Below are 14,714 nucleotides of genomic sequence, written 5' to 3'. Positions count from 1 at the left end.
CATCATCCCGATGAATATGGGAATCACAAAGTTAAGTCGCTGGAATGTTATTTGGTACGTCGTGGCAACAAATATGGTCCGGTCGTCACTGTGGTAGCTGAGCGGACCCATTGGAAGTGGCATTATTCCTTGTTGATGAACTAGACCGTTATGGGAAGCTTCGTGGATATAAACTACTACATCTGAAATGTATTCAGGCTGGATTTGTTGTCAGTCAAACATTTATTAAATATTCTGGATCCGTAAGTGCAACTCAGAAGAGAAATCGCTGTCTTGATTTTGGCTACACTGTAAAAAAGAAATCCCGTAAAAAACGGATAAAGTACTGGCAGAAAATTACCAGTACATTTTCCTTTATTTTATGGACATTTTTGTTAATGCTAAAATGCAATTTAATGCAGTGCAAAATGTAAAATACAGGTAAAACAACTGTAAACATGAATACAGAAAATTCCTTCATATATTAATACAGTATATTGTGCCCTATTTTTACGGATAGGGCACCGTACAGCGGGCCGTGGCTCGAAAACATGACATTTTACCTATGTCCATCTAAAAAACATGTCGCTTTCACATAATAGGTTAATGTGTAATTATTATGAGACGTCATATTATCCCTTTATAACAAGAAAATGATTTCGTTAAAACGAGATATTATCTCGTTAAAACGAGATATTATCTCGGTAAAACAACATATTATCTAATTTTAACGAGATATTATCTTGTTTTAACGACGTGTTATCTCGTTTTAACGACATAATTGAGTGGAACAAATAAAATGTACGTGGCAGCAATACGCCACCGTAATATATATATTATGTTAATATATATACAATATATAATTGTATTATTATTATTATCATATATAATATTACCATTACATATAAAAATATAATATGAATATATACAAAAATAATAATACAAATAAAAACTGCTCTAAAAATAGATTTTTTTATATTTGTTATATACCCATTTTGCTTTAATGAGTAAAAGCACTTTAGCTGGCATGGACTCTACAAATTTGTGCAAAGTGTGATCATGCCTTTTATTCCAGAAGGATTAAGGAATCTGACCATATTTTATGCTTTGAAGAAAGCAATGCAAAGTGATGAAATCTGACCTGTTGTACAAAAGTTAACGTGGTCAGTGTTGCAATTTGATTTGTTTCCTAGAAATATAAAAACATTGTTTTACAGTGCAGTAGTTTTCGTTACAAAATAAAACTAGTCAAATGTGTTTATTTTGGGGTTTCAATTGAATTTTAAATCCCACATTTAGTTTAAGGACCCCACTCTACTGTATGTTGTATATATGTTTATTCATTTTCATTTCCACAACTTTGACTTGTACATGCATTCAGGGAGGATGTAAATATCTGTTGTCTGAATGTGTTTTCTCTGTTTTGCAGGAGGCTGGAGGAGAAACTGCAGGTCCTCATGCACCTAATGAGGAAAGGAAGGAGAAGGTCCCCAGTCCTCACCTCAGTCAGCTGGTGGTCCTCATGGCTAGTGAAACGCTCTACGGTTTGGCAGAGAGAGTCGTCGCCACTGAATCGCTGTAAGATCTGCTTCCAGTTACCATACATGAAACAATAGTTCACCAATCAAAAAAACAAATCTGAAATGATTGATCACCCACTTTTCATTCCTAACTTGTATGTTATTTTGTCTGTAGTAAAGAAATGGAACAATTTGAAAGAATCTTCACAAGAAGCCTTATAATACCTTAAATAACAGACCAATGTTTTTTATGCTTTTTGGCAAAAGACGTGGTCACTATGTACTGCCGTTGTGTGAACAATTCCTCAATAAATCTTTTGTAGTGTTTCACGGTAGTAACAGCATGCAGGATTGGAACTACATGAGGGTGAGAAAACTGTTCCTTTAACCGGTGTCATCTAGAAATGTCGTTTGTTTTGAATAATAATGCATTAAAAAGAGAAATCAGCCAGATGGCATCCATATCCCATATCGTATATCCAGCTGTACATTAGCGGCAGAAGCAAGCCGACTCTTGCAAATGAATGCATTTACATTAAAGAGCTGGTTGACTTTTATGCGGTCTGCCTTGAGCTGTGGCATACTGTTGCTAGGTGATGAGTTCCTAACCCCTGCACCACTTTTCAGCCGAGCCTGTCTAACCCAATCAGTCATATTATCAGTGTGGCTATCTAATCAGCGAACCCCATTAGGGCTTGCTTTCCTCCTGATAAGTCAACAGAGGCGGGCCGGGCCTGCTTCAGCGACAGCCCGGGAGTTCATTTCATTAAGTGATGTGATGCTGTAGGGGCTGATGGGAGCTACCTGAATTTTCACAATAATACTGGTGAGATAGACCTGCCGTAGACGTCGGGCCTCAAAAGCATCGTCGTTGCTGACCCTTTTTTATCCGACTGCATGTTCAGCAAGACTTGAAGTCTTTTCTCAACAGCGGAGAATACTCCCTTGGAATTCAGACTAGTTGAGCTGCCAGTTTGATCCTCCCTGCGGGTGACTTGGACGCAGCTACGTTGTTGTCAGATGGCGTTCGGTTTGTTTGGATTAGATTGAAAATGAAAGGAGATTAAGCGTCAAGAGAACGGTCTTCACAGCAAGGAACAGGTCGTCCGTTGCTCAAAACGAAAGCGTTCCAGAGGGTGAAGGTCTTGGCTCCTGCCCTTGTGAAGCATGTACATGTCCAGAATGCAGTACACTGAAAAGCACTGTTTATTTTCAGAGAGTCAGTACAATCTCTTATTTGCTCCCTTCACTTCCTAATGGAATAATCAATGAAGGCCACAGAGTTTGAGCAGAGAGTGGCATAAGCATGTGAAAAATAAATGAAAAAAAGTAGGTGTCTTGTTTTTTTCTGGAGCTGTATTTATACACGCCTCCCATATGAAACCTTTGTTATTATTATACCCTGTTTTTTTCTGTACCATACCTTCAGTGAGCAAAATAACTTGTTTTTTTCATTCCAACTCATGTATTATTTAGTTTTTAATAATGTTAGAAATGGGACTAAAATAAGTGTTTGTTTACGTTGGTCTTAAAGGGATACTTTATAAGCAAAAGTTCCCCATGTTACGCTATTAACGATAAGGTCTAACTTCCGTTATCCCTCGCCTGCGCGTGAACCAGAGCCTTGTTTTTCTGACAAATGACGCAGGCGTGCCGAAAGTTCCAGTGACGAACGCTGCATTTTTCATTTTGTTCTAATAGGATTCCGTCTCCTCTGTGCGGGAGCTTTCGTCACCGTCATTTGCCAGAAAAACAAGCCTCTGGTTCACGCGCAGCCAAGGGATAAAGGAAACTAAACATTATCGTTAATAGCGCTGTCAATGTGGATATTTCTCTTAAACAAACGCATCGATTCGCTTCAGAAGACCTTTGTTAAGACCACGGAGCCGTATCGAGCAGTTCTTTGATCAATGGATGCACTTTTTGGAGCTTCAAAAAATTGCCCCCCATTCACTCCCTTTTTACCGCTTGGAAGAAAAAGGATAGGTGGTATTATACAGTAACTCAGACTGCATTATTCTTCAAGAAGAAAGTCATATTCGGTTAGGATGCCCTGAGGGTGAGTAAAACATGGGGACATTTTGTTTCTTGGCTGAAGTATCCCTTTAAACTCAAGCCCCGCCTTTGATGCAATTTACCTCGCGTGTGATTTGTTCTTTTTTGTCATTTACTTCTTTCCTCTGATCGTGATTCACTGATTATTTTTTACTGCAAGTATGTGAACCAGTCTGTGAAAACCCAGCTTTTTTATGTTCTGTTTTCTACGTGAAATAATGTAACTAATTAATCTTTAATATTGACTGAGGAAGGACGTTTTAAAACCATGTTTTCAAACGCCAGCTTCTGATATACAATGACGTAAACAACTCTGATCGCTGGTCCAGAAGCACTTTCTGTTTCAGTTTTTCACACTACAGAAACGTTTAAACAAAACACAACCAACTTAATAATTACTGTATATCCAAATCAAAATGTTAAACAAATATCTTTAAGATTTTATTATATATGTAAGAATAAAAAAAACAGAAAAGACTGAAACCGGAAGTGCTTTTGGAACAGGAGACTAGAACATCATTAATGTCCAGTATATATCATATTACAGGAGAATTTAAATATGGTATGTCGAAATCTAACATATAATCTATCATAGCAATAAACACACATGATCTATTTTTGTCATTTTTATGACTTTGACTACTTGATGCTCCTAATTTCATAATTGGATTATGCAACTGTAGTTTGTATTTCACAGAGAGGAATCTCTTTTTGAGAATATTGGTTGTTGTTGTTGTTGTTTTTTATTAAGAATCAATGTTTAAAATTGAAATACCTCCCAAATATAAATAGTTATTATACAAATAACACGTGATGAACAAACACACTGGCTGGCAGGAGTTTAATTTAACGTGCGACAGTAAACATTGTTTAAGGGCTGCTTTTTTCATTCCAGTGTTTGCTGTTAGAAATCTCCAATGTATATCTTACAAATCATAATTTCTAGAATTTATTAGATATTATATGCAAATATTCAAGTCAGATTCTTTACTGAATGCTTATCGCTCTATGTGGGCTTTCATTAGCATAAATCTGTGGGTGTTGTGCTGGTGGGTGGGCACTGAATCTGATGATGGTCTCAGTTGTGCACAGATATTGGCAGCAATGAGAATCAGTGATTTTTAATTACTGATTCATTCAGTTTCTTTCTTTCTTTTGAAGAAAAAATGTCAGAAACCTGATTTCTGTAGTGCTTGGTGTTGGTTTGCTTTAATCACATGTAAAAATCGAATGGTTATCAAGCAGTTATATTCACATTTATTTTCCACACCAGTAACAATGCATCTTATTTAGATCTTGGTTTTCAAATGATTTAACTTTTTGAGGGTGTGTACGCCAAAACAGCAAAACAAAAATGTATTCAGCTGTTTAATGCTGCGTTCCCACCAAACTCAAATGAAGCGTAAAGCGCGAGTGATTTACATGTTAAGTCAATGCAAAGATGGTGATTCACTGATTATTTTTTACTGCAAGTATGTGAATAGGACATCCTGCGGCGCAATTCGCGCGAATGAGGCGCGAAATTGAGCGTTTCGGGAGTTTGACGCGCGTAACGTGTGATTCGCGCGAGTTGAAAAATCTGAATTTTGACGAAAATTCGCGCCGCGTTAACCAATCAGGAGCTTGCTCTAGTTGTGACGTGATTATGACGTAGCGAGTGGAGGCAAAAATCTGAAACGACAATGGAGGACAAAATCATTTTTGCTGTATGTGGATACCCGGAGCTGTACGATAGATCTTACTTTTATCAAAACAGGAATAAAAAGGATCTTGCTTGGAAGAAAGTGAGTGAGGAGGTCGGACAATCAAAAAAACGATCTTTACTCAATTTGAGCTATATATACACGAGACTGGAGCCGCCTGTCAGAAGCCCCTCCCATGACGCGAATTTGTGTCTGTTCTGAAGTGAATTTCACGCGCGAATGAAGCGAGTAAACTCAAAATGTTCAAGCGTCCAACTACGCGCGAATAGCGCGATTCATTCGCGCAAGTCGCGTTTGGTGGGAACGCTCAGTAAGAATTATGCTAAATTATGAACACAGTTGTATTATTAGACCTTAAAATAGAAACCTTTAAGCCAGCTTTTAGATTCTTTATGTAGCTCGTGCCTAAAAATGATCAAAAGCAGAGTATTGTAAGTTTGACAAATGTCACACCTTTATTTTCAGCATTTAGCATCAGTCACTTCCCTGCGGGTAACTGTTCTGTGGTGGTTCAGAGCGAGCGTGCCACAACAGACCTGCAGAAACCTTCTCTAATCTGGTGTCATTTTTTTTACCTGCAGAGTTTTTCTGGCAGAGCAGTTTGAGCTTCTTCAGCCCCATCTCGACACTATGATGCCTTCAGCCAAGAAGCCTTTCCTCCAGCAGTTCTACTCACAGGTCTGTGTTATCGGATTATTTATGGATCTGACCTTTTCAGTCTCCCCCATGAGAGCCTTTTCAATTCCCCACAGGTTCCCAGCATCGTTTTTCATTTTACTTCTCTTATTTGATTTAGAATCACTATTGATGAGCTCTAGTCATTTGGTGTGAAGGGTTTTACGATATAAAACACCTGTTAATGGACTGTAACAATATTAGATAGAATGGAAAAATGAATGATATTACAGTGCTTTGCAAAGGTTGACACAGTTCTCCTCTGTTATAGTATGTTGACCTTCAGAACAATTGAAACATGCCTTAGCTAGCATTCTCAGTGTTTGAAAATGTATACACTGCTTAACAAATGTATTGGACTACCTGTCATAAAAAGAGAAAAAACAAATATTTTAGGGATCTGTCAAAAACTAAAAATGTTATTTTCATCTATTAGGCAAATAACTGAAACAATGAAATAGTCTTTATCCATGCATAATAACAAATGCAAATGTCTTTTGGCCTTGATAACAGCTTGCATTCTTGCTGGCATTGTTTTCCACAGTCTCTGTTGTTATTGATGCTGTAATTGGGCATCTGAATAAAAAAGCCTTTCTTGTAAAAACTGTAAATTCAAAAATCATGGATATCAACAACAATTATTTTAGCATTAGAAATACAACTGTGAGGAAAGAGCTTAAATATAATAGTGAATTAAACATTACAGAAACAAAAAGATTTTGGTAATCACCAATACTGTTAATTTAGGTCAGCTGTGGCACAAACCTTACATTGGTTGTCATTGACCTAATACATTTGTGAAGTGCTGTATATAGAGAAAAACAAACAGATTGAATTTTTTTAGGTTAAACCTCAAAAGTTTTGTCTCATAACACTTTGTAGAGGTAAAACAGTACAGTACAGTACAGTATTGAACATAGTAACATCATTTAAATTAAAAGCTATAATATTTTGCTTTTTTCGTTGAACTTCAGTAATAGTTTTTTATAAACCATTTTATAAACCTAGGGGATGTGTGTGTTTATATATTTATTTTAGAAAAGTTATTTTTGAAACATTCAATAGCCGTTCCACTGTTGTCCTTCTGATAAACAGCCTGATTCATTAATTGTGACTTTTTATTCAGAAATATGATGAAGTTAATGATTCACATAAGTGTGAGTCAAAATATGTCCTTATTTAACTTGAGTATTTAATTAAATTAAAAATGATAAATTCTGAGTTTCATTGCTTGGAGCTACGAGTGTTAAATGTGTGGTGCTTTTGGGATTCGGGGAACTTTCTAAATCAGGAAAATGTGGAAATGAAATATAGTTCTGTACACTTTTGCCAGGCGCATTTCGCATTACTGTCATAACTACAAGAACTTTTATTGCTTTAAACAACTATCTTTTGATTCTCTTTGGATTCTGGATGGGTAAATCCCTGTCAACCACACTCAAGCCGATGCTGTCGCACTGTTTAATTTGATCAGCTCTGCTCTGTTTCCTCTGCAGACTGTATCTACAGCCAGTGAACTCCGCAAGCCCATTTACTGGATAGTGGCAGCCAAAGCCATAGATTACGAACAGATGCTTTTGCTGATGGTGGGAGTGAAATGGGACATTAAAGAGATAATGTCACAGCACAATGTCTACGTGGATGTCCTTTTAAAGGTAATGTGTTTGTGTGGCCGTGCGATGGGTTTTATGTGCCAGAGTAATGGGTCGGCCGCATTATCACACTATAGAGGTGGTGGCAGTGGCACCCACCCCCCTCTCAAATGCTTCCAACCCCTCTGGCAAAACGGCAACATTTTGCGCTTGCTTTAACTTTCATAGATATAAAAAAACACATAAATAATTAGTTAAGCACATAAAATAAACAGTGTTTTAAAACTAAATAGTAAAACTTTGCCAAATCCCTGACCTGCACTCTTTAATGCAAAATTGCCAGTTACACCATTTTAAGAAATCTGTACAGCAATGGACGGTTAATTCTGATGACAGTAAGGCTGCGTTTACATTTGTCATGGACATGCGACCTTTATCAGTTTGGTTTTGAAGCGCTCTCGCAATGAATTTGATGTCATGTGTGCTGATCGGACAGCGCAGCTCGGCATAAAGTTTTAACACACCACCCTGAGAGGCAGGTGCACGCTCCGAGTCCCGATAAGTTTAACTGACGGCATGGTGACACGAAATGTTTGCAAAAAATGATCGCACATTTTTTTCTCGGCCATTGCGTGCCGCCCCTGCTAAATGCCGCCCAGGGCGGCTGCCCACGTTGCCCATGCCTAAATCCGCCACTGGGTGGTGGTGGGTGTACAGATCAGCCAGTTTTTTTTTTTTGGCTGTTCCTTGTAGTCATTTTCAGCATGGTTTGTTTATTTTCAAGGAAACTTTCATGCCTCATTGGCAGTACAGTGCTGTCCTGTCTGATTCACTCATCTCCTGTTTCACCTCATAGGAAATGAATGGGCCGCGATCGAAATGTGCAGTGTCAAAATGTCACTGTCAGGAGGTTCTGAAGGTGCTGCTTTTAACTGAAAGTGACAAGCGTTCCCTCAAACACTCACTGGAGTGACAGATTGAAGAAGTGCTGGAATATTTGATTCGGCAAATCTCCAAGTTTTTTTTATTTGTATACCTGTAAAGAAAAAAGTGTTTTTCCCATTAACGTTGATGTCCAAATTTGCTGTTTTTCAGGAAACAAAAAACACAGTACTTTTTAAATAAATAAATACTGTGTTTTTAAAGTCGTTAAGCACTTTAATACTTTTTATTGGTTAGATATTTGCAAAAACCAGTTACAAACATAAAGGGTGTCTAATAATAATGATTAAATCATTAATAATTTATATAATAATAAAAATGACGAAATATGGAGATACGAGGTTTCAGAAGGACAGCAGCGATATGTTAAGAGATTACAAATATTGTTTTATTTTCATATTGTTAAACCAACACCGGACTACAGTCCATTGAAATCAATTTTACTGTTATCTTTAAGATGTAATTCTTTCCAAAAAGTGACTAAGAATATGTAAGAATTTTTATTTAGTTATCGCTATTAAATTGTCAATGTGTGAACAGCTTGTAAAAAATCAAGACCTTCTCCAACCTCCTAGGTTGTCTATGAGAGGTTTTAAATAAAACACTAAGGATGGTTTTGCTGTGATAATCCAAAGAATGTAACTAAATTTTCATTAATTTCATCCGTCGACATCATTTTGATGAATCACGTTCACTGTTTTGGTTTGCTCGTGTCGCTTTGGAGTGTTGGATGTAGATAGATGTCTTGTGGCTAATGTACCACATCTCACAGTTTTTAACAAGACTTTTATTGTAAATTGAGAGGTTTTCAGTTGTGTTTATTCAACGTGATCTCTTGAGAATTCGTATGTATTTTGCGTAAAATGTGATTCTATAAAACTTATATTTACTTAAGTTTGCACAAACAAATACTGACGTGTTCACAGCATCTAAACACACAATACTGATGTATTGACGACACATAAAACGTTAATTATTTACATATGAACAACTTTACAGACTTACAAATGAATCCTTATGAATATCATAATTGCAGCATTAACATTTAATTTATTATATTGTATGTATTTGTCATATCAATGGCATTATGTTTTCAATTGCATTTCGTAAAGTTTACTCGTTGACTTATTATGAAATGATTTCGGTTCTGTGTGATTTCTGCTGCCTCGTAAACTCGTTTAGAAAAAACAAGACTTTAAACTCTTAAAATGAATAACATTTCTGTAATCGTTTAACCATTACTTATGTAATAGCTTTTTTTTACCATAGGACACAAAGGCATTTTTTCCAACATGCTGCGACTTACAATAGAACCATAAAATACACCATAAGAAATGCGCGCTTTCACGGAGTGGTCAGGATAATAATCTGGATATTTTCAGTGATTAACAATTTAAATTCTGCTCTGTTTCTCACACAAAACTGTTGTTTTCCGTCATTTGGGCTTCTTTTGGTATTTTTGAAATAAATAAGTTGTTGTGATTGCACTTATCTATCTGTCATGTTTTTCTTTATACTGTACATATTTTTAAGAAATGTATGGTTAGGTTAAGAGGTAGGAGTAGGATTTGTGACTATAAAATATCTTTTTAATGCTATATTGTTACTAAAATGGTCATTTTCCTGCATATTTCAGTCTATTACATTTTATATCTTTTTATCTTCGCTGTAAAATGGGTAGGTTTAGGTTTGGGGGTAGGTTAAGGGGTCTAAAAATCGCTTATCGATACAATTGTTGCAACGCACGGATACAAATATCTTGATGAGATACAAGCTTTGTAAATATTTTACGTTTTTTAGCATAAAAAAGGGGAAGCAACTTTTACATTTTATACGTTGTAATACGTCCAAATTCAATGTTTCAGCATCAATAAAAACATACAAAAAATTACGTTTTGTGATTGTAAACTTTACGTACAAATGCCTACGTATAAACAATGAGATCAGGCTGGTTTATTAGTGAGTAAATAGAAAAGTAACTTAGGTTACACCCAAATATATATCCCAACAACTCATGTATCCAACTTGATTTCATTATCCGCATTTGATTTAATCGAGGATCAGCTAAACTTCACAGATCAGGTTGCCAGCACCACCCGGTCCTGTACATTCATCCTCTACAACATTAGGAAAATTCGACCTTTCCTATCCGAGCATGCTACGCAGGGCCTAGTCCAGGCTCTTGTTCTGTCCAGACTGGACTATTGCAATGCGCTACTGGCTGGACTTCCTGCTTGCACAACCAAACCTCTACAGATGATCCATAATGCAGCAGCAAGAGTGGTCTTCAATGAACCGAAGAGAGCACACGTCACCCCTCTCTTCATTAAGTTACATTGGCTCCCTGTAGTCGCTCGTATCAAATTCAAGACTCTGCTCCTGGCCTACAAGACCACCACTGGTTTGGCACCTCCTTATCTTCACTCTCTAATGCAGACTTATGTACCCGCCAGATCCTTACGCTCTGCAAACGAACGACGTCTTGTGGTGCCATCCCAAAAAGGGTAAAAATCACTCTCATGTACCTTCTCTGGATTTGTTCCACATTTGTGGAATGATCTGCCCGTTGCTACAAGATCTACACACACATCTCTTCCGTCAGCACCTGACCGATTAGTTCTGGCTTCTATTTTTTTTCCACTCTTTCTATCCATTATAGGTGTGATGAACTGGGCTTGTTTATTGTTTTATACTGTTGTATGAGGTCTACTTATGACGTTCGCGTGGTTTTTACATTTAAAAACATCAAAATCAATAAGTAATAGGCTATTTTCTACCCGGGTTTTGAGGCCGGCTTGACAAACGATTGGTTTGAATGGGCGTTCCGCATTGAAGACTTGGAAGTAAACGCCCACCGCTATGATTGGATAGCAGTTTGCTTATGTAAACTTTGTTGGAGAGTTCTGTGAAATTTGTTAGAGACGTAATGTTAGGTTACACAGGGCATATCAAGCGATCTCTAACAAAGCAATAGTGACGCAATGTACACAAATGTTTTACTCACATAAGATTGCTGCGCCATTCCTTTTGGATCCAATATTGACGGCACAGCACTGCTTTTTAATTTTAGTCTCCGCAAATCCATCGTCGACCTGTGCCTTGTTCACAAAGGAATCCGCGTTAATGTTTTACCCACGTGAGCTGGAACCTCTTTAAAAATTAACTTCAACCACGCATTACTAATGTGGGAATCCGAAGGAAGGTTATGCAGCGACTGTGTTCTTCCACAACCAGGCACTGACTCCACAATATTTTGCAATCTTTAACGGCATGATTATTGCTTGCTCGCTCTATCTGGTTCCACGCAACTTGTGTTACATCAGAATTGTCATGCGCGAACCAGTGGGAGGGGCTAGAGAAGTAGTCGTTGATATTTTTCTGTGGAGGCGGTGTTAAACCATAGGTGCATTCCAGGACCTGGCGTTCGCTGAGCCTGGTGTCAATAACAGTTGTAATCTCAGTAACAAGGGCGTTTTCAGTTCTGACACTTATAGGATGTTCGTTTGAAAATGATTCCCTCTTATAACAAAAGCTCGGGTTAAAATTGAGGTCTTAATTCGTTGCCCCTTTAAAAAAAGCGTCGCTTTGTATACTGTGGTAGGCTATATGAAACTAGTTTTACTGCGCTTTTTGTTGTCCTTATGTTGTTCCAAGTGCTTCCATTGTTTACCTCATTTGTAAGTCGCTTTGGATAAAAGCGTCTGCTAAGTGACTAAATGTAAATGTAATGTAAATGATTTCCGGGCAAATTCGCAGAAGATAAATTCTCAAGTGAAATGAAGTCTCTGTGTGAAGTCATGTGCGGTGGACCTCATCATGTTGAGCACATGCCCGTTCACACAGCGGCGTGTTTAAAGTGAGATTATTCAGGTTAAGTGCTCCTGTGGAGAGACTCGTGGGATCTCAGATCTTGAATGGAGGCCCAGGACAGCTGTCATTGCCCCATGTGTGTCACTGTTTACATGTGGCATATTGAAAACGCTACTTCCGTATTATAATACAGAGAGGATTTACTAAACCAAACAAACATGATGCTCTCCGTGAGCAGTCTTGGTGTGTCCTTATAGTCCTTGATAGTCCTTGAGGATGCTACAGTAGATGGTCTGGTCCACAATTTATTCTTCCTCTTTTTTGACTCTTTGCCTAATGACTGTGCCTTATGAATTCCTCTGGATTGAAAGATCTTGGGTATTAATTATTTGTCAGGATGTGAATTATTTAAACAGTCGGGCTCTGGGAGTCAAAGAGGCCAGTTGAAAAGTTTCTCGGTTAAGTATCCCTCAACTGTCCGCATGTCTTCCGTAACTTCTCCTCATTAGCCCGCATGCATTTTGCATGGGCATAGCGAGCGATTTGAATAGCCGACACATACATTGAAATAAAGAGGCTCACCGAGCAGATGGGGTTTCACAATTGAATTATCTCTTTGGCTTATTTGCAGAGGAAGCTCGCTGAATCCCAAACTATGCATAATCATGTGGCGGCAGGGCATATTTACATAAGTCCTGAACCGAGTGGTGAAGTTTCAGTTGGAAGCTTGGCTGCTAATGAAGAAGCGATGCTCACCTTTGTGTGCCTGTGAAGTCATGTGAAGCCCGTCTCTCCCAGCGCCGTCATTTTAACCCGCCGCCAAGTGTGTTTGTTGATGCCAATTTGTCTGCGTTTGCCAAGCGGACCGAATTAATCATGTAAGTGTGGAAATACTGCAGTGACTCGCTCTTTCTTTTTATAGACAGTTGAAAAAATGATGTTCAGGTGCCTGGACTGCTAAAGGACATTTGCTTAGATCTGTTACGGTTTAATAACGGTCTAATAACGGTCACCGGCGATAGGCTGCATTATATGTTATTTTTCTCTAACTGTTATGGACTGTGTGAGCAGTTTGTGTAGTGATATGTTATTTTGAAAGGAGAGGTTATTTTCTCCTCGGTGTTTGAAACTGAATTTAGATTTCAGTCCGACGCTTGGGCAAACTCTTGAGGTTAAATTAGTTTTTTGGTATAGTACTGCAAATTGATTTAAAAGGGCAGGTCATTCATAAATGAAAAGTCTTCATCCATTTACATTCATTATATTTCAGATCTTTTCTATTATGGAACAACAAGCAGCAATTAAGCCCAACAATAGATGCAAGCATTAGAAAGTCATACAGGTTTTAAAAAGCATAATGTTCCTGCATCAGAGATGTGACATTTTCAGTCAAAACTTGAAATATAAATTATTGTATTTATTACCAATATATTGAATCATCTGTTTATATTCTACTAAAGCCCTCGTGATAGAGGCCAGACAAAAGAAAAATATCAGTCTAAGCATGCAGTTTCTATTTTAAAAGTGAGAAATATACATGCGTTATGGATGTGACAGAAAAGGACACGTTTTTGAGAGACAACTTATATTATAGGATTTCTGTGAATTAAAATGTGCAAACCGGAACCAATAATACCCAACAAATGGAGAAGGGATGGCTCTTCATAGAACATAAAATAGTTATGTAATTTTCACGTGACCTTTTATGAGGAATTTGGACCGTTATGGAAACCTGACTATGGAAAATGCTTTAAAAACACAAAAAAGCTTTAAAAACTCACATGGGTATTTAAACCACCAAATATTGACATTTGACCTATCAGTATGGTGAAAACCTTGGGTAAAAAAATCTTAAGGTTGACATTTGCATGGAATTGCCCATTTACAGTAACCATTTACAGAATGAACCAATATATATGACACTTAAGAACTCATATTTCAAAACCATACGAAAAAGTGTTTTACTGTAGCTCTCCATCTACTGTATTTTTCTTTTTTTACATCAAGTCTGTTTTTCTTGTTAGAAATCAAAAACCGCACGACCTTTCACTTTGCATTACTTTGAGTAATACTTGTCAATGACGAAGAGCAATAATCTGATCTGCTAGCCGTGTTTCGCATTTGTGAATTGTCTCTTGCAGGCTCTATAAATTATAATTGGACCCTGAAGCGCAACGCTGATTTTTGCGGCCGGCACTCCTGTTAAACCCATATTTCTACGTTGTAAGATAAACAGGATATTTTACACTTAATACAGAAGATTAAAGGAAAGTGAATAACACTGACAACTCGCAGCGTTTTTACTGCTTCTGGCTTTGGATCAACATTCAAGGTGCAAATGCACGGTACATGTAGTCCTTGGCTTTCAAATGAGCCATATGTCAGTGTGTTAAGAAACTTATGGGCGTGTTTTCCTGTCACAAGTGAAAGAGAAAGGG

General features: G+C 37.6%; 1 protein-coding gene across 2 annotated transcripts in view; it reads left to right on the top strand.

Annotated features, from left to right (window-relative positions):
* vps50 (VPS50 EARP/GARPII complex subunit) overlaps window positions 1-14,714 on the top strand; it is a 132,660-nt gene that overhangs the window by 106,026 nt on the left and 11,920 nt on the right. For both annotated transcript variants that reach the window (XM_057354235.1, XM_057354236.1), the window contains 3 exons: window positions 1,409-1,557; window positions 5,839-5,935; window positions 7,429-7,587. In XM_057354235.1, coding sequence (XP_057210218.1) covers window positions 1,409-1,557; window positions 5,839-5,935; window positions 7,429-7,587 — 405 coding nt within the window. The remainder of the gene's footprint in view (window positions 1-1,408; window positions 1,558-5,838; window positions 5,936-7,428; window positions 7,588-14,714) is intronic.

This window comes from Triplophysa rosa, linkage group LG16, assembly GCF_024868665.1.
Source record: "Triplophysa rosa linkage group LG16, Trosa_1v2, whole genome shotgun sequence".
In the NCBI taxonomy this organism is placed as follows: Eukaryota; Metazoa; Chordata; class Actinopteri; order Cypriniformes; family Nemacheilidae; genus Triplophysa; species Triplophysa rosa.
This window is presented reverse-complemented; position numbering and strand designations above follow the sequence as displayed.